This window comes from Notolepis coatsorum (genome assembly GCF_963971535.1).
Source record: "Notolepis coatsorum genome assembly, chromosome: 2".
NCBI lineage: Eukaryota > Metazoa > Chordata > Actinopteri > Aulopiformes > Paralepididae > Notolepis > Notolepis coatsorum.
Genome location: NC_140166.1, coordinates 204,261,893 through 204,283,276, shown reverse-complemented (window position 1 = coordinate 204,283,276; position 21,384 = coordinate 204,261,893). Strand labels below are relative to the sequence as shown.

Below are 21,384 nucleotides of genomic sequence, written 5' to 3'. Positions count from 1 at the left end.
AAGGGCTCCGACCAGGGACGCGGGAACTCATTCTGACTTGGGGGTGCGGTCGAGTCAGAGATAAATAATAATAATAATACCGTCATATTAAATGCATGCGCGAAGCAGAAGACGATTTATTGCAAGCGGCAACAACAAGCATACATCACCAGCCTACCCCACCTGTTGCGCCCCCGTACCAGAACGCTACGACGGGACGCAGCTCTCCACTTCAGTCAGTCCTTTATCCATTTTGTCCAGTCTTCTGCCTTGAAGGTGAATTTCTCTGGCGGGGGAACTTGAAACTGACTCATACTTTCGCTTTCACGCCGTTAGCGCTAGCTACCCTGCGGTCTCTAAACTCAAACTCAAACTAGTACTAACGTTACTGTAGCAGCCTACTCTAAAGTCTATACTACTTAACGCTATGTCTAATGTTCAATCCCGCTTCTGACACCATGTTGAGTTACAATCATGAGATCTTAGGTTTGTTATAATCAAGAGACGATATGACACAGGCGATAGCTTTCGAGTCCGTGCATGCTTTATTTAACTCCCCCCCCCCCCGTCACACATCAAGGTTCCTACCGCACAAAGGTTCCTATACAAATATAACCTAATACTACAGCATACATACATGATCGCCGACATGCAAAAGTTATTCAACCACCCTCCCGGGGGCTCGGATAGTTCTGCTGGCTTGTTCATGCCAGGGAAACCGCAGATATATTCATTTACTGCGAATTCAGCGTCCCAAAACTATTCCAGGCTGCGTCTATATTTTTACCAACGGATTTCCAGTTCCGCGTTGACGCTTCCAGGCCGCGTCTATTCGAATCCCAACCGGTTCATGCGTCGGCTACACGCTGTTAATAACACTGCATTATTGAGACAGCGCCCCTATGAGGATCTGGCAATGAAGTAGGGTAAATCTGCAGTGCCGCTTCGCTCTTTGACATTGAGTAGCCTCGGTTACAATGGAATAAATGCCAAAACAACCTTGCAGTTGCAGTTACACTCCCATCCAGCAGGGGGTTCTGCAGCCCCTGCCGCACCCCCCCCTTCCCGCGTCCCTCGACTGGTGTCCAAATGATTTATTACATTCAAAAGTCTCCTTATATTGTCAGCAGAATATCTCCCTTTTATGAAACCGGATTGGTCTGGATTAATCAATTTAGGCAAAATATCTTCTAGTATTTTTGCTAATAATTTGGTTATAATCTTGTAATCGTGATCTAAAAGACTAATAGGTCTATATGATGAACAATTTAAAGGATCTTTGCCACTTTTGTGCAATACTGTGATATGTGCTAGGTTCATTGATTGAGGGAGTATTCTGTTGTGACAGAAATTATACATCATTGCCATAAAAATGGGATGAAGTTCAGTCCAAAATTCTTTATAAGATTCAGCAGAAAAACCATCTGGTCCTGGGCTTTTGTTTATGGGCATTAACTTAATTGTGGCCAGAACCTCTTCTTTTGTAAATGATGAGTTAAGGTATTGCTGGTCTAATTCAGACAATTTTGACAATTTCTTATTTTGTAAGTACTGGTCCAGTTGTTCTTGTGAGTGAGAACTTTGAGATTTGTAAAGTGTATTGTAGAATTCAAAGAAGGCTTGATTAATCTCTTTAGGTTGATATGTTATATTATCATTGAGATTAATTGCTTTAATAGTTCTTTCAGTTTGTTCTTTCTTTAATTGATGGGCCAGTAATTTACTTGGTTTATTGCCAAATTCGTAATGCTTTTGTCTAACGTAATACATTTGTTGTAATTTCATTTGAAATATTAAGGTTTAATTTGGCCCTGGCCACAATTAATTGTCTCAAATTGTCCTCTGTAGACGCTGTCTTATGAAGTGCTTCACATCTTATTACTTCTCTCTCAAGTTCTTGTGCTTGTGCTCTTTTTACTCGCTTTTTAAATGAACCATATGAAATTATTAGTCCTCTTAAAGTGGCTTTTGCAGCCTCCCAGATAATGTTAGGGTCAATGAGGGGGTCATTATTTTCCTTTATGTAGTTTGTAATCCATGTTCGCGTTTTTAATTTAAATTCTTCATCTTGGAGTAATGAATTATCAAATGTCCATTGTTTGGTGAACGAGTTGTTCCTATTAAACTGAATAGTCAGGCATATTCTGGCATGATCTGATACAATGATTGGGCTAATTTCACATTCCTTTATCATGTATATATATTTTGAGTAAATAAAGGCATAGTCTATTCTACTATACGAGTTATGTACATTTGAGAAGAAGCTGTAGTCTTTAATGCCTTGATGTAATTCACGCCAGACATCAATTAGGCCACTTTCTGCACATAACCCTTGAAGAACTTTTGAGGATTTGGAGCTATGGTTAGTTTGACTAGATTTATCCAATGCTGTCATTGTCAGGTTAAAATCTCCCGCCATCACTCCAAAACCTTTACAGTTTTCATTGAACAGCAACACCATGTCAGACATAAATGTGGGTTTGTCTGCATTGGGGGCATAAACGTTCAAAAAAGTTATAGATGTTCCCCAAATGCAGCCTGAAACCAAGACAAACCGTCCATTTATTTATTTTTTAATCATCTGACGACCCTCCCGCGGCGGCTCGCGACCCTCCTGACCCCGACTTTGGGAACCCCTGCCCTAGAGCAGCAGTTGAGTGGCTGAGGAGGGTGGTAAAAAGCTGGTGGTTGCCCTCTCATAGTCATTGATGACCTTCTGAGTATAAAGTTTGGTGTACAGTGGCTATTACTAGTGTACTACTGGAAACTAGGGTGGCAGGGGCAGGACAGATTACCCATATCCCATGTTACTGTGTTGGGAATCTAAAGAACCGAGTCCAGGTCAATGTCCTCGACCTGTGACTAAATTAAAGTAAGTACTTACTTACAAAATATCTTTAGGGAAGCAGATTGGATATCGGAAATGGTTTGATTATGTTCACATCCAGGGGAATAGAGATCAAAAGGCTTTAATCATAATTTTCACAACATATCTAACATTTTGGGTTGTGCATAAAAAGAAAATGCAATGAGATTGAAAAACAAGATTTTCATTGTACTGCATCTTTAAATATTAAAATCTGAGGAACAAATTGTAAAGCGCTTTGGATAAAAGAGTTATATAAATGCACCATTTACCATTTATGCAGATCGTTCCGCAGGGGGATAGAGATCAAAAGGCTTTGGTCATCATTTTCACAACAACATCTTTAACATTTTGGGTTATGTTACATTAACATACCTTCTATGAAAAGAAAATGAGATTGAAAAACAAGATTTTCATTGTACTGCATCTTTAAATACGTACAAAAGAACTGGCTACACAGTAATGTTGACCCTATGTATCTATGCAGATCGTTCCGCAGTCACCAATCCAAAACCACAGCTCAGCCGGTCCGAGGCACAGGAGCTGGTGAGGCGGCTTTATGGACTGAGGGCAGCTCGGGTCAGGGATCTCCCCAGCTACTACGACCAGAACTTCTACCTGGCGGTCGAGGAGGGCGACGAGTACATCCTGAAGGTCATGAACTCAGCCGACAGTCAGAACCCCACTCTGCTGGAGGTGCAGACGTACAGCATGACCTTCCTGCACCAGCAGGGGCTTCCAACTCAGACCGCCCTGCCCACCGTCACGGGACAGCTCATGAGCCTGGAAGAGATTGGTGAGAAAGAACTAGCCTTGCATATTGCTAGGAGAAACACAAGCATTTGTAGTTTCATGTTTCAGATTTGTTTCATTTGTCACATATAAGGTACATGTACAGTGAAATGCTTGGTTCTGTATGAGCCTCCTGAGATTGTGCTTCAAACAGTAAGAAAAGTTAAAAGAATAAAGACCAAACACCATACAAAATAATATACAATATACAAAACTAAAGTACAAACAAAATGCAGAAATGAGGTAGTATTAGGCATTAGCATTATACTATGCGTATATTCAGAGTTAATTATATTATTTACACTGCCAATTTTTTTTTTCTACTGTACTATAATCTTATTTCCTGTATTTATGTCTTTCTACTATTACCCTGCCCATACCTGTACCTCCCCTCCCCCCTCCCCCATGCTGCTATGATGCCTGAATTTCCCCATGGGGATCAATAAAGGAATAGCTTATCTTAAATTAATCTATGCTGACCATTTTGAAACAGGTCACTTGTAGCAACAATTACGTTTGCTATCATAAACATATTACATCTGCTCTTGACAGACTGTGGATTTGGCAGTCAGACCTATTGTGTCCGGCTGTTGAGCTACATGCCTGGAACGACTATCGCAGTATCCCCGGCTTCACCACAGATTCTCTATGATGTGGGCAAGCTGGCCGCCACCATGGATAAAGCTTTCCAAGCGGTAGGTCATTGAAAGGAGTATTTAGGTTAGGTTAGGTATAAAGGATAGGTTCACTTTTAAATTGTCTGGCGTGATGTTGAGTACAGGACATAATTTAACTGATTGCTTTATTATTGAGCATTGAAAGTGAGAGAAGCAATACTGAGATGGTTTGGACATGTGCGGAGGAGGGAGGTGGGGTACATCGGGAGGAGGATGCTGGAGATGGAGCTGTCAGGAAAGAGGAGGAGGGGAAGGCCCAAGAGGAGGTTTATGGACACTGTGAAGGAGGACATGCGGGCAGCGGGAGTGACGGAGGACGACAGATGGAAACGGATGATCCGCTGTGGCGACCCCTGACGGGAAAAGCCAAAAGAAAAAGAAGAAGATTGTATTATTGTTATTACATTGTGCTGCGTCATCTCACCAGGCTCCAATCCAATCCAATGAGGCAAGTGTTTTAGCCTTCTGAAACCATGATACAAGTCCTTTTACAAAACAGGAAGCTCACAGTATAATCAGATGCGTCTTCATATGTTCTACTGAGGGAACTGAGTTACATGTGCCTATAAAACTCATAACCTTTGATATGATGTACGTTTTCAGATTGTATTGGAGCCAGGTGAGAGGATGCAGCACAGGTTTCTTAGCAAGGCTTGTACTTCAAATGAACAACATCATGCCAATGTTTAAATAGGGCCTGGGTTAGAAAAAAGTGAACCTGTCCTTTACATTTCTTTATCAATCAATTTCAAACTGCAAACATATATGAAATATATATAAATAAATGTGTGCTGTCAATAGATAAAAGACAATTAACTAATTAATCTCACAATTTTCTGTAATTAATCTATTAAAAATTGCATTTTTCTAAGGCGAGACAGCGCCCCCTAATAGGGGACATTTTATTTGAATAGATATCACTATGAAACTTTCCCAGTTTGTTATGTACATATAAACTAAGAAAAAATATATTGCAAGTTTTCTGAATTTTATGTTTATATATGCAAATGAGGCACTTCCCCCATTAAATAGGCACACATTTGCATGTATCGCCAAGACTCACATCACCAACATGGATAATGCCAGATTCAAAAACTTGGTTTCATTTTGTTGATACATTCAAAACGAAACTTTGTATAGAGAGACTTTGTGGCTATGTCCTCTTATCAGCCCATACATCAGGAAATACTGTCTACTGTCATAAAAAAAACTATTTTCGCATAGTTTTGGTATAAAATGTACTATAAACCCGGCTATGAATGATATATATCAACAAACCCTTCTATAGAAAGAAGCATAATATGGATGGGAAGAAATATGGAAAGTTTGGTGTGTGTAGGTACTAGGGAAAATGGAGTTCCAAGACTTTGTGTGTAAGTAAAATGCATAAAAACTAGTTTTTCAGAAAGGTTTTGTATTGTAAAATGCGATACATATTTATTTGTACCAGCTATTTACAAACACAACACCCAATCAAACCATTAGTAATAGACAACCTAAACACATGCCTGATAACTGAACTGAACAGAACTACACACAGGCTACAAACAAACAGTGTAGTAACAGTGTAGTAACAGTGTAGTACCCTTTAATAGGCAAAATAAATATTTGAATAGATATCACTATGAAACTTTCCCAGTTTGTTATGTACATATAAACTAAGAAAAAATATATTGCAAGTTTTCTGAATTTTATGTTTATATATGCAAATGAGGCACTTCCCCATTAAATATGTGCACATTTATAGATGCAATCAGGCAAAATGAAGTCAAATAAACAACTAAATGTGTGTTATTGATGTTTTATTGTCACTAGTTTCATAGAAGACATGTTTAGGAAGCAAAGTATAAACATTTTTCAATATTGTCGAAAAAAAGCAAAAAGACGATTTTGGGGGTGCTGTCTCGACCGCCGGGGGTTGTGCCCATCTCATACCCCTCTCTGCCACCGTTAAAAGCCTATGGAGATGTTTACCTTCTTTGCAGGGCTATAACTTTTTTAATTGTATTGCTATATCTGCATTACTATGGCCCATTCAACATCGATTATCTATCGTTCAGGATGTGGGAACGTTATACTTTTTCATTCATACATTGTTGTGTTAATACCGTCTAGAATATAAGTATGTTTTTAATCTTTTCTGCTGTAATTCCAAAAATGCTAGTTATAGGCCCAAACGCATATGATAGATTATCGATTGGCGTTTCTTTCCCATACACGCTATATTAAAATCATTGATCATCAGTAACGGCTTTATGTAGTATGGGTGATATATTGATCAGATGGTTTGCAGTGAAATGAATAAACAATTGGGCTGAAAATAACGTTACTGTTCTCTTACCGTGGGCCGATGAGACTGGCGGTGAAAGATCCCAATTATTCGACGCCTATCGCCTAGCGGTTCCCAAACTTTTTTGGCCGTGCACCCCCTGTCACCTCCCGACCTAGCTGACGCACCCCGCAATGGGTTTCTGTTAGAAAAAATTGTTGCTGGTCTCCGTGCACAGATGAAGCACACCTGTGTCAGACACGCCCGAGACATTATTGTTTATTATTATTATTAAAACGTACGTTTTTTATTAAAACATAAGTTTTTTATTAAAACGTACGTTTTTTATTAAAACGTTTCTTGAATTTCATGATTTACACAGTGAAAATCCCCATTTGAAATAATGTATATTAGTTATATTTATTAGGCATAAAAAAAATATTTTGGTCCGCCAAAGGGGGGCCAGACAGAAAAAGTTTGAGAAGCACTGCGCTAGGGCATCGGGGGTTGGGTGGATGAATTATGAATGCCATGGCGAAAAAATGAAATATTGATCTCAAAAACGCTGTACAGCGATGTTGGCGGTCAACGCATGGCGGACAATAACGCTGAAAAGCGATTTTGGCTACCAATGTGTTAAGACCGAAGCTTGTAACAGATATTTACTTGAGTAAAATCATGGAATTAACTCATTTGGGGCCAGCCACGTATTGTTGTGTTTTTTTGGTTCGTTTTTATTTTTTTTCTCGATATTAATATCCTATTCACTGTCACATACCTGTATTTTGGCTGGAAAAGACATATTGGGACTCCGAAAGTGCAGTACCGGCCAGATCCTGGTAGTGGCGCTGTCTCGAGAATGCAGTAACCCCTGTTGCAGACCTGGTGTCACACTGTTTACGCTCCGGGCGGACTTTTCTGTTAGCCTGAAGCGAGGGCTTTACTCGATCGATACTTCTTGGGATGCCGAATTCATTATGCAGTAAAGGATTATGGCATGGGCCAATGGACATATGATCTACCAGATGGCAACCAAATAATTGGAAAATTCCTTTTGGAATCCAACCGGCCAAAGGTAAGAGCAATTTGACATCAATTTCAGCTTGATCGTGCAAGGATTTAATAGCCACCCCCAGATCAGCCTATGTTGTGGTAATAACGAATGCCGTTATTAGCAATCAAATAATCAGAAACGACTTCCCCCGCCCCCCCCCCCCCCCCCTTTCATGCATTCATGATGGAACATAATACCTACCGATCATATGCATTTGGATTTTTAACTGTTTCGTGTGTAGGGATGAAACGCCAATGGATTTTACATTATTAGCTTAACGCCTTATAAATAGCCTTGCAGGAATTATCCCAGATCATTCCATTATAACACTCATATTCACGACGGTATAAAACGGGAATGTATTGATGAAAAAAATATTTATTTTATGCATCTTGAATGGAAGGTTCTTACTGTCAATTGACAATGATATTGGATACATAGCTATAATATAAAATATAGATTTAGCTCTACAAACAACGTGACGCACAGTGAAAAGTTGTAATGGAAAGCTGGCCTAACTACAGCGGGCCCAGTCTAATAGCCGGCACTGATTGAGTAGAATCAACACAAAGAAAGTATATTTAGATTCAAAGACTATTTTAATAGCTTTCTTTGATCTTTGAATACAGTTTCTCTCCGGTGAAATACAAATGTTCAAGACAAAACCATATTACACACTGATCCATATTTAATATAACACCTCCCCTCCTCTTCTCTCTCTCTATTTCTCAGACAGATGTGCTTTCGCCCTCAACAAACAACAAAACCATCAACATTGACTCAGCTTTAAAGACCTCTTTCTTATATCCGCGGCGCTAACAACCCAGGCCTATGTTAAAGTGCAGATTGGCTTAGACTGAGGACGATAATGTCTTGTATGAACTACCAGTAATATAAATCATCACACACACACACACACACAGAACAGGGGGAGAGGGAGTGAGAACGCACACACACAAAAAAACACACACAGGACAGGGGGAGAGGGAGTGAGAACACACACACAGAAAACAGGTGGACACAGACATGGAGAGAGAGAACAACACACACACGGGGAGAGGGAGTGAGAACACACACACAGCAGGGGGAGAGGGAGTGAGAACACATGATGGTGACAGAAAATGGTCAGCGCATGCCTCAGCGTAGTGAGGCTCCTCTGTTTTACTCACAGTTAGCGCAAATGACGGCAGAGTACACTTTACAGGTTTAGTTATCCGCCCACGAGCACCACACTCCAGCAGCGTAGATTCATTGGCGAGGCCCTGGAGGTAACTTCAGCAGGGTGTTTTGCTTTGAGATGATACAGTATGCCAAAGACATAGTTGAATTCGGCTTTGGAAAGTGCGCAAATTACTTTACATTTCTCCAACGAGCCGTCGGCAACTTTTTAAAGTGAAACTTTCCACCTAAAAGTCCGCCTTTGTCCATCTTCGCGCCAGAGTGACTGTCCTCTAACCAGGCGGCTCGCTTTACCTAGTTTGGCTGCACACGTTATGGGTCAGCTGCGACAGGAAGTAAACAAAACTGCTTTAACGGCGTTAAATTTTTTGTAATGCGTTACATAATTTAAATTAATCTCAAATTAAAGCGTTAACTTTGACAGCACTAAAATAAATATATAAAAAAATTTATATATAAAAAAGTATATTCTTACAAAGTGTTATATTTTCAGATGACATCTCCAAACCTTGGTGTTTTACAAAGAGATGAGCTGCTTTGGAAAATGTCTAACATTCCCCTCCTGGAGCCCTACCTGCCTGCGATGGATGGTGATCCGGTACAGCAGGTGGTGAAGGCGGTCATTGAACAGTACAAGACCTGTGTGCAGCCCAGACTGGGCACCTTCCGAAAAGGTAATTCACCTCAGATAACGAGCGCTCAGCATAGCGGGGAAGCTTGCTACTGCTCCTTCGGTGAGTTTCCAGTAGTACAATAGTATAGCCACAGTACACCAATGTGGCAATATCACAGAGGAAGAAGAAGTCTTTATTTGTCAATCATGCAGATGAACAAACACATGCGAGATGGGCGACACACAGGAACACATACACCGATGAAATGCCTCTCTGTGCTTGACCCATCCCCCCAAGGGCAGCCGGGAGCAGACATAGGCTGCGGCGTGGGGCCAATCCAAGTGCTCCTGTCTGTCTTCGTCAGGGAAGCGACATCGTTAGTGATCTGTTCTGCATGTTTTTCCATTGGGTTTATCTATTTTTCTGGAGGGGAAACCCTTGCGAGCCCGGGGAGAACATGCAAACAGAAAGGCCTGGGAGATACCCCAGCTGGGTACCTGGAAACCTGGTCCCCAAACGGGAATCAAACGCAGGACCTTCTTGCTGTGAGGCGTGTTGACCACTACACCACCGTGCAGCCCGTAAATGACTATGAGAGAGCAACCACCATCGTTTTTACCGCCACTCAACTGGTGCTGCTCTTAGATTACATCAATCTCATTGATGTGGAATAATTTGACCAGGTATTATTCACAGAGGCAGATAACAGAGTCTTTGATTAAGGATAGTTTACTGACAGAATGACATGTTGCACCATGGAGAGACCTAGGTTACAGTAATGGCCCTATAGCCTAAATCTCTAAAGAATGGCGAGCTAACAAAATATGTATACAGGAGAGTAGACAAAACAAGTGTAGCATTGACACACATAATATGAATTACAGAAATATCTGGAATTATAGATATGATGAGATATTTGGATAATGATGTATGACGTATGAGTGATGATAGTTATCATAAATTAAAACGAAAAATGAAAATTGTTTAGGCACTGTGAATCAAACATCATAGCCTAGAATATATTTGTTAACAAAATTGCAGGCTTTGCCTTTGTAAACGACAGCATTGAAATAGTAACTTTTCAGGAAGCTTTCTAGCTTCAAACAGTGTTCCAGGGATCAAATGATCCTCTGAGGACAGTTATTCAGTTAGGAAAATATACCTTAGAAATTAAGGGCTGACCCCTATTAGTCGATTAATCGGTCGAAAGGAGCCGTAGTCGACTGCCAACCTCTTAGCCAAATTATTTTTTTTAAATTAAAGATTTTATAAATATTTTTTCTTTATAATTTTTTTGTATCATTCTTTCCAAAAGAAAAGAGGCCTAGAAGCGTGGCTAACGCTAATGGCACGGATACCAGAGGCTAACTGCCTACGAAAACAGGCACAGAAGCACTGAAAGAGGATTTCACCCATCTAGTGCACTAGACTAGACAAATATCAAGATGTATCCATCAGTGGACCAATTGCATACTTTTGCAGAGGACAAGAAGCTTTCAGGCGACTCCTTCAGACATTAAGCACCCCCCACAGCCCAAATGGAATGATAAAAAAAATATATATATATATTACACTTTTTTTTTTTTTTTTTTTTTTACTAATAGTCGACTAACGGCACATTTTGGCCAATCATAGTCGACTATCCAAATCCTTAGTCGGGGACAGCCCATTAACTTCTCTGACTCTCACAAAATGACATAGTTGAATACATTGTAAGAGCCAGTGAAGAAACATTCCACTGCTCATCTTGCCCGGACAACAGACATGCTGCCCAAGTCTGACAGCGATTAATTGCACGGATGTAGTATGAAAAATCACTTTAAGTGCTAATATAATAGAGAAACAGAGGTTTGAACGCACTAAAATAAAATATTTGCTCCTTACTCTTGTGTTGACTTGTTGCCAGATGCCTGTTTTTGGGTTCCAGCTGAGAGGTAGGAGTTACATAGCCTGAAGTCTTAGGTAGTACAGGTCCAAAGTTTATAAAAATCCCACTGAAAATGTGTGTTTTATAAAGGTTTTTGTAATGTGTGTACCGCAATAATTCAGCGTGATTATCCAAAATGGCCTTCCGCTTCTATTCATTCAGACTTGTGAGTCTGGTTCTGCCCCCTTCTCGTTGCAATCAGCGCTTGTCTGGGATCGCTTTCAGAGCAGACGCTCCTTGGCTAAAATATTTGCTCCTTACTTTTGTGTTGACTTGTTGCCAGATGCTTGTTTTTAAGTTCCAGCTGAGAGGTAGGAGCTGGAAAACATAACAGTTCCATCGCCTGAAGTCCTATGTAGTAAAAATCCCACAGAAAATGAATGTTTTACAAAGGTTTTTGTAATGTGTGTACCGGTAAAGATTCTGCATGATTATCCAAAATGGCCATCCGTTCCCATTCATTCAGAGGCTCTCGTCAAAACAATGGACTTCTTCATCTTCTTGTGTCACCTTCCCCCACTCTCAGTGCCCGTCTGGGATCGCTTTCGGAGCAGACGCTCCTTGGCTACAATGGTGGTCAATCATTTTCGCCATCAGCGGTGACTGGTCACTGGTCAGTTCAGGACCGTTCACAACCGGACGTGGTCACTCGTCCGAATGGCTTGTCAAATGATGCTCGCCGGATGTTTTCGTCTTGTAACTCAAGAATGGAATCACGCAATAGGTTGAGTGTGGTGACGATCGAAAGGCAACAAATTCAACTTTCCAACAATGTATTGGTTGATCGGAAAAAACACAGCCCGGAGCCGACAAACGAGGGCAAAGTGCCGCGACGTGCGCGCGAGTGCACGACAGCTGTCCGATCCTTAACTCATTCAGCGCCGGAGGCCTAGCGCATCTTAGTTCCTACTGGGCCAACGCTCTAAGAGATAGGGATAAGTGGCAATGTTTGCAGGGCTATATCACTAAAAGCGTTGGCATTGCTCGCCTGGACATTTCCAAATCAAATGTATATAATAGGTATTATGTTTCATCATGAATGCATGAAGGGGACGGGGGGGGGGATTTTTTGATGCTTTGATCGTCACCAATGGCATACGTTGTGGAGTAATGTTACACATGGTTGTTGCGATCGATGTGAAATCATGGTTGGATCAAAGCAGGATTTATGTCATATAGTCCTTACCTTCACTAGGAGGTACCCCAAAAAGAATATTCCAATTGTCTGATCGCGATTCCCAGTATTGGTGTCCATCGTGTCGCCAACATAATCCACCACAACACATGCATCGGGGGCGAACCGCTCGACTCGCCTGACCCAGAAAACTGTGCCCGGAGGGATTTGAACGTAACACAGGGTAAGATACAAGGTTTCAAAGGGTGCTCGATACTGCCACCCAGCAGGATGCGGCCGATATTGCACTTTGGCAATCTCAGACTAATTTCCTATGGTAACCCCGAGGTCCGTGTGAGAGAAATTAATAGAAATATCGAATAAAAGAAATGAAAACCCGACTATACTCTGGTCTGGCACTGAACGGTTGGCGAGATAACCCGACTATCCTCGGGTCTGGCGCTGATTGAGTTAAGAGGTTAAGAGAACCTCTCCACCCGATCTTTAAGAGGTTAAGAGAACCGCTCCACGCGTTGATGAATCCGGAGGTGACTATCATAGGTTTTCTCTTACAAACTTCCTACGAGGTTATTTACAAGAATGTTGGTGCATGAGGTCCAATGACTTTACACTGCACCAGAAAGGTTCCCCTGAACCATCCCGATGGCCGAAGAGCAAAACCTCCTATCTGCATCATTTTCTGATTGGCGGATTTCACTTTGGATGATGAGAACAAGGAGGCTGCTCCTATTCAGTCTGAAAGTAAATTTTTCAGATCGAGGCCATCGAGGCATACCACTTGATACCGACTGAAAGAATGAGCTTGGAATTAGCAAATATACAAAAGTATGTCCTGTCCCAAAACCAATTACGATGTTTATCTTCTACAGGTATAATTCATGGGGACCTCAGTGACATGAACATCACAGTGCAACCTTTTAACACGGGCAGCTACAGAATCTCAGGCGTTCTGGACTTCGGTATGCTCAACGTCGACTGCTACGTCTATGAAGTGGCCGTAGCGATCATGTACTTGATGCTAGAGAACCCCAATCCGGAGGCCGTCGGAGGGCTGGTGTTAGCGGGCTGGGAGAGCATCATGCCCCTCGACGCGGCAGAGAGGAATGCCCTCTACCTGATGGTCCTGTGCCGGTTTTGTCAGTCTCTGGTTATAGGTCGGTTTAATGCCTTGAAACATCCGGAAAACAGCGAGTACACCCTGACTACAGCCAAACCAGGAACTCTGCTTCTTACCAAACTCTGGGAGATGGGTAAGGAGGAAGTGGAAAGACGATGGTTCCAAGATGCAGAGGCTTACAGTCTAAAAGTATTGGGAGGATGCCAGTAGTAGTCAGGATTGACAGTACCCATAAATCTCTCTCTGAATGACGCTTGATTTCCATTTCCATATTAAAATTATACATAGAGAACATACCAATTAATTATTTATTAAATCCAGAGTAATGAAACTTAAAGAGTTAGCTGAAATACAGACTTTATTAGTTTTGTTTAGAGAAAAATGCAGAGTATTACCAGCAAATATAGAGAAGTTGTTTGTTCTCTGTCCAGATGACAGCAGAAGGAAATAAAATGTTAAGCACCAATTTGCACAAACTTAAAACAAAGGTGCACCTCAGTTATAGGTATCAAACTATGGAACTCTTTGCAGAATGATGTAAAGAGTTCTACTAATATATTTCACTTCAAAATGTTGTACAAAGAAAAGATAAATAGACAGTATAGCACAGTTTAGTATAGTATTGCAGTTTAGCATAACAGGATAATATAGAATTGCATTACAGTATAGGCTAGTAGGAGTATAGTAATATGGTATATAGCAGCTTAACATAGAATAATAATAATAATAATAATAATAATAATAATACATTAAAATATTGTATAATACTGTATACCAATATAATATAGTGTAGTATAAATAGTGTGATTTAGTTAGTATAAAATAAAAATAATACAATTATATAGTATAATAGTATAGTATATAGAAGTATAATATAGAATAATACATTATATAATAGAACAGTGTACTATATATATATATATAAGTGTGTGTGTGTATAAATGAATGAACCTCAGTAAATTTAATTTAACTGATAGATACAAAAATGTATTTATTTATGTTAATTTAATTGTGTTGATGTATTCATTTCTGCAAAATAAGTATGTACATTTTGTTTGGTTTGGTAAACATTGCACTATGAACAGTGTTGGAGCCAAAACAATTGATTGAATGTATTATGATGTTATATGTTATGGTTGATGGTTATATCTATGGAAAATGAGTTAAATGTATGGAATATTGAAAGAAGTGATTTATTGTTTTATATAAGTTATGCAAAGCAGACAATATTATGCTATAATAATAATAATTTCTTGAGTTTGTATAGCGCCTTTCAGGAAACCCAAGGCGCTTAACAGTGGCGGGGCAGCTAAGGGGAAGGAGATCAGGTAACGACAAAGTAAAAAAGAAAAGAGAAGAAAAGAGGGAAATCAGGCAGAGTCATTTATAAATTTGGTGAAGGTGAGATTTGAGTTGGGATTTTGAAAGAGTCCAGGGATGTAGCACTGCGGTTGTTTGGAGGGAGAGAGTTCCAGAGGGTGGGTGCGGCAACAGAGAAGGCTCTGGGACCGACAGTGCGCAGGTTGGTGGTGGGGATGGAGAGGAGACCGGAGTCAGAGGACCACAGCCCTCTTTATTTATGGATAAATACGAGTTATGATAGCTGTGGGTTGATCTAGGTATGGCTCCCTCTTTGGGTCAGCTCTACTATTACAGAGCCAAGTAGGATCCTTCAATTAGGGGGACTGCTTTCACCTGCGGGAAAGGCCTGAAATTAAAGTGGAATACCTGGTTGGGGATGCCGGGGGAGACTGGGGAGCGGACACAGTTTTTCTACCGCAAATATAGATTTTAATCATTGTTTACTTTAGTTGGTTTTGTAGGCAAAAGTGGGCCATATCCTTCTTTAAATCTTTGTTAATAAATTCCTTTGTTAAATGGTAACGTTGGATTTTCGGTTCTTGGATTGCGTGTCGTCAACCCCGCTCAAACAGTGGCTTATTTGTTAAAGCCATTAAGTATGTACTGTACTGTATCTTTCGGCCATGACATTTTGTGGATCATATTAAGTGAACTATATGTATTGAAGACACTGTTGGACTGTAACAATTCCATGTACAAATAAATAAAATGAGGAAATGAGATTTGTATTACCTATATTTATTGCCATTCTATTACCTTGCCCATACCTGTACCCCCCCTCCCCTGTGCTACTATGACACCTGAAGTTCCCCAAGGGATCAATAAAGGAATATTTACCCGTCACCCGTCTACTGAGTGTATAGAAAAGGATCCTATCAGAGTATCGACTTTGACAACAGACAATGCAACAACAAAATGTTTTGCCTCTAGCAGTTTTTATTGATTGGTTTTGAACTTGCAGGCATAAAGTAGTTTACATTGCATTACCGCCGTAGTCCACACGGTGGTGCACGGATCACAGCAAAGTATGAAGGAGCAGGTTGTGTTTCCTTGCACTCAGGTAATTTGGATTACTTTGCTGCTTTACCATGTCAACACGTTACTGCTCTTCATTGTTGAGAGGAGTTTAATGTAGCATATTGTCTAGAGATGATTCATTACTGTTCTTCTGCATCTTCCTTTCTTCCTTCCTTTTTTCTTGTTCATTCTTCATAAATGTATTAGTCATCATATATACAATTAATAAATGGATCTCGACCAAAAGGACATACTGTTGAGCGTGTTATAGACTTTCAAAAGGACCAAAAGGGCATACTGTTAAGCGTGTTTTAGACTTTCAAAATAACCTAAAGAACATTCTGTTGAGTGTCTTAGACTTTCAAAATGACCAAAGGGACATAATGTTGAATGTGTTATAGACTTTCAAAATGACCAAAGGGACATAATGTTGAATGTGTTATAGACTTTCAAAATGACCAAAGGGACATAATGTTGAGCGTGTTATAGACTTACAGACACTCCCACTCTGGAGGTGTCGGTGTTGATGGAGGACAGCTGGGACATTATTGGTAACTCTTCTAACACAATCTTGTGTATAAATCTGCACGTCTGAACCGGATCGTATTCTCCTTCTCCCTTCTCTATCTTCTCCAGCCTCAGCCATCGAAGTCTTCCTAGATAGATAGATAATAAATTGATAAACCTATGCATTAATACCATAGCCACGAGTAGGCTATCACTCAAAGTCTCATCTGCGTTTCTCAGTGCAGTTATTGCCCTTTCTGCCCGAATAGTGTAGTCGGTCACTGTTTCACTGCTAGACTTTTGCAGTGTGGTCAGCTCTGTATAGAGACTGATAACCCTAGGTTTCCCTGAACCCGCATAATAATTGTGCAATATTTCTAGTGCTTTCCGTCCATCATCAGACACGTCTCGCATTAGGCTACCAGCAATACACTTTTATCATCCAGAAACTGGATGCGCTCTGCGTAAATCATCAAGTTTTTCTCCTCATCTTCTCTCAACTCCTCAGCAGACGCTGTTAAAGGAAGCTCAGTTTCGAGAGTGTCTTTTAGCCTCTGTAGCCGGAGATGGCCCATGAACTTAGTTTCCCACAGTTCATACCTTTTTTCATCTCCGTCAAACGCTAGACGAGACTAGGGATGCACCGATATGAAAATGTGCCACCGATACCGATTGTTCAACTAACACAATCGGCCGATACCGATATTTGTGGCAATTTTTTTTTAATAATTTTAATATTTTTTTATATAATTATTATAATTTCTTTTATGAAACTACTGTATATTTGTATTTCTCTAAATGTTTTGATGAAATTAAAATGGAGGACCCTTATGTAAAAAAGCCGAAAGTCTTTTTCTGGTCTTCATCCTGCAGTCCACTGAGCTGTATTGTATTGTACCCATTCTGCAATCTCTTAATACATTTTTCAATCAATCAATCAGACAAATGTATAGAAAAGCTTTCATTATAACCATAACAAAAAATTATATTATTGTTTATGAAAATGTTTTAGCCCTATGCTTGACTATTATTTTAGGCATGGCAACAAATAAAATAATAATAATAAAATGAATAAATAAAATATTAAATAAATAAATAAATAGGCTACACGTCTCTCTTTTTGTGTTACAAATTGTGCTCACCGATATGAACATAGGCCTCTTTACTTACTTAAAAAAAGGAAACATCAAGAAATATGTTTATGGTATTAATTCCCTATGCCATGTGTGTTTTTATTTTATAATGCTCATGAGTCATGATTATTGCTGAAGTCTGAGTCATACAATATTCACTGGCTTTCATAACAGACTAACTTGTCTTGCTCAAGACTTGTTTATTCGTTTTAATAAGAGAGCACTATCTCTCAACCAAAGCAATGCAACAGAACAATTTTGATTGACAGTCGATTCTGCCAATTACGTCACACCGCTTGCACCCGCCTCTGCTGTTCTTACCACCAATCGGCAAGCGCTTATTAGTTTTTTACTTCCGGGATGTCCGCCATTGATTTTGACGAGAGCTCAACAACAAAGCTAATAAAGTTAGCTCTCCGCGGCCCACGAGTAGACTACCAGCGCTCCACAGGAGTACTAAACGAGGCATAATGATTTTACTGCAAACTATAACGTTAATGCCACAAAAGAATGCCTTTAATCATAAGTAGTAACTTTGATGCAGTGTGTGTGGGGGCGGCGTTGTGCAGGTCGCTTGACTGAAACTTTTTTCAAAGTTTGAATGTGTGGACCAGATTGACGCAACACAAATTGATGGATATTTATCGGCTACTGCCATCGGCACATTTGAGCTTATCGGCCGATAGGCTGATGGCAGTCAACAAGGCACTTATCGGCCGATACCGATACCCGACCGATATATCGGTGCACCCCTAGACGAGACCAACGCAAACTTCTTTCAGATTGTCTGGTCGTCATGATTATAGCACCCTGGGTCCATAACCTATTGAATGCCAGCTATTGTATGCGTAAACGATCCTAACACTTTTATTAATTAATTATTATTTTAATGTATTTTAGTGTATTGTAACCTACTGATTCCTACTGTGTTTTAATTATTGTACTATGTCTTAATTATTGTAGTGCTCATGTTGAAAATTAACCAACCTGGCTAAACTGGCATATTTACAGTAAAATTTTCCTTAATTCATTCAGCGCCAGGGATTAGCCGGGTCTCGTTCTAGCTCTGCCACGCTTTAAAGATAGGAGTGCGTCACCTTGTTTGTAGAGCTATATCCCGCCTACCTCCGGTCAATGGTCTCTAACTACACACCCTCAAGACCCCTACGCTCTGCATCTTCTGGCCGTCTCAGACCCACTCCTATCCGAGCTCCGGGAGGGTCATCAAGGAGAACCTGCCTTTTCTCAGTCCTTGTCCCACAATGGTGGAATGAACTACCCACCCCAGTTAGGACAGCCGAAACCCGTCCAATCTTTCGGCGTCAACTAAAGACGCACTTCTTCAGGGCGGCTGAGTGGCGCAGTGGGCAAGGCGCTCGCCACTAATGCAGGAGATGCTGGTATCGAGCCCAGCTCTCGGCGTTGCTACCGGCTTGGCCGGCCGTCATACTAACACAATTGGCAGTGTTAGAGGGTGGGAAAGCCGGTGGGTGGGGATTGGACGTTGTGGACAGCGACTCCTACAGGTCGGTTGGGTGACACCGGTGCGACGGAAACAGGAAGTATCGGGGGCAGCGTGAGCCACCCACGCGTTACTCCTCGCCACTGAGAGTTCGAGCTGCTGCGGTGAAAAGATGCGACAGGCTGCCTCCTCGTGTACCGGAGGGGACACGTGATGCAAGGCTTCTATCCTCACTACAGCCGACCAGTGGGAGGCATAGTCTAGCAACGTTCAAGACAGGGGAGGGAAGAATTGGAAATACGGAATTGGGATGGGAGAAAAATAGAAAAATGGGGAGAAAAAGTGGATACAAAAAAGACGCACTTCTTCAACCATTATCTGAAATAAAAAAAAATAAATAAAAAAAATCGAACCCTAATTAACCTTACTGTCATGCATGTCCTAATAAACTAACCTACACTGTAGCACTCAACACTTTGATGTACATTGTTACTCAGCTGATAGTTGTGCCCTTCCTGATGACTTGTCGTACAGAACTTGTAAGTCGCTTTGGATAAAAGCGTCAGGTAAATGTAATATTATAGCTATGGAGACAATACTATAGTCATTTGACAATGACTTTCTTCCGTCGAACATGCAAAAAAGAGAAAACATTTTCATGCATACGTTCGCGCGTTATCCCGTGGTGAATATAAGTATAGTTTAGGAGTGATCCGGAATAATTCATGAACGCTGAATTATAGGGCGCTACATGTATTCTACTATAAGCGTTGCCGTTTCTTGCCTGGACACGCTACTATTTCCAAATCAAATGTATATAATAGGTTTATGCTTTGATGGCCAGTAACGGCATTCGTGTTGAACACTACAGACGCTGATCAGCTTTATGGATATCAAAACATTGTTGGATCAAGCTGAAATTGATGTCAGATAGTCCTTACCTTTGGTCGGGGGTATTCCAAAAAGAATATTCCAATTGTCTGATCGCAATTTCCAGTATTGGTGTCCATCTGGTCCCGGACATAATTTGGCACAATTTATGGATCGAGTGTGCCAGATGCGTTTCGAAGTGGTCGGATGAAGCGACTTACTCGGCTCCGTCTAAATATAGCGCCCGGAGACATTTGCGTGTAACACAGGGTCTGGAACAGGGTTTACTGCACTCTCGATACTGCCACCTGGCAGGATCTGGCCGGTACTGCACCCTCGGGGTCCCAGTATGCCTTTTAACGGCAACATACAGGTCTGTGACATTGAATAGAATATTAAAATAAAAAAAAATAAAAACTGACCAAATAACGAGTTTACTCGTTGTTGGCACTCAACCGCTGGCGGCCAATAACGAGTAAACTCGTTGTTGGTGCAGAAAGTGTTAATATGCACTGTCTCTGTATTTTAAACCAATAAATACACAAATACATACTACGCAGTCTATAAAGAAAGGAGGAATAAAACGCAGTCAGACAGGATCCATGTTTCAAGGAAGCACAATTTGTATTTTGTGAAAGGTCACAAAGGTCATATATACACTCAGCATGGTGTCAAATCAGTCAATCACTCAGCTGGTGTGAGTCAGTCAATCACTCTCCACTCTCACTGGGATATTAGGATAAGGATAACAGGAGAGCACACTCATGTCAACAGTCCATTATTGTTTGAAGAGGTGAATTTTTTGTCGATGGTGGAACATTCGTACCAGCAGCCACCAGGCTCCACAACAGTGGGCACTAACAGCAGCAGAATGTGAGAACTAGTAGGAATATCTGATCACTAAGTGTTTCTGACTCCCACCTAAACTGCATAGACTACAATGTATGATGTATGCCAGTTAGGGTACCTTATGTATACTGTACCTGTGTATACTGTATACTTTACTTACTCATGGTATATATTCGGATTCTAAGTGCTATTGACCGTATTTATTGTAACATATATTATAACAGACCCTCATCTGCACCTTTGATTACACTGCCTACTTGCTCATATTCAGAGTTAATTATATTTTTTACACTGCTTATTCATAACTGTACTATAATTGTATTGCCCATACCTGTACCTCCCCTCCCCCAAGCTGCTCTGATGCCTGAATTTCCTCAGGGGGATCAATAAAGGAATATCTTATTTGATCTTATCTTAGCTAGAAATGCATTGCAGTAGTCGAGGTGAGACATGACTGTTGATTGCAGGAGGAGTTGACTGGCTTCTTTTGTCAGGAAGGGGCGGATCCTTCTGACGTTGCTCACTATCTTTAACTTACTATCTTTAGATAATTAGGTCTTAGGATATTGTTTATC

General features: G+C 40.7%; 1 protein-coding gene across 1 annotated transcript; it reads left to right on the top strand.

Moving 5' to 3' along the window:
- Positions 1-3,307: 3,307 nt before the first annotated feature.
- On the top strand, positions 3,308-13,819 carry LOC311223701 (hydroxylysine kinase-like; the record flags this gene model as incomplete). Its single annotated transcript, XM_084308473.1, has 4 exons — positions 3,308-3,641; positions 4,190-4,332; positions 4,918-4,933; positions 13,362-13,819. The coding sequence occupies 4 exons, from the start codon at positions 3,308-3,310 to the stop codon at positions 13,817-13,819; spliced, it is 951 nt and encodes a 316-aa protein (XP_084164599.1).
- Positions 13,820-21,384: the final 7,565 nt, after the last annotated feature.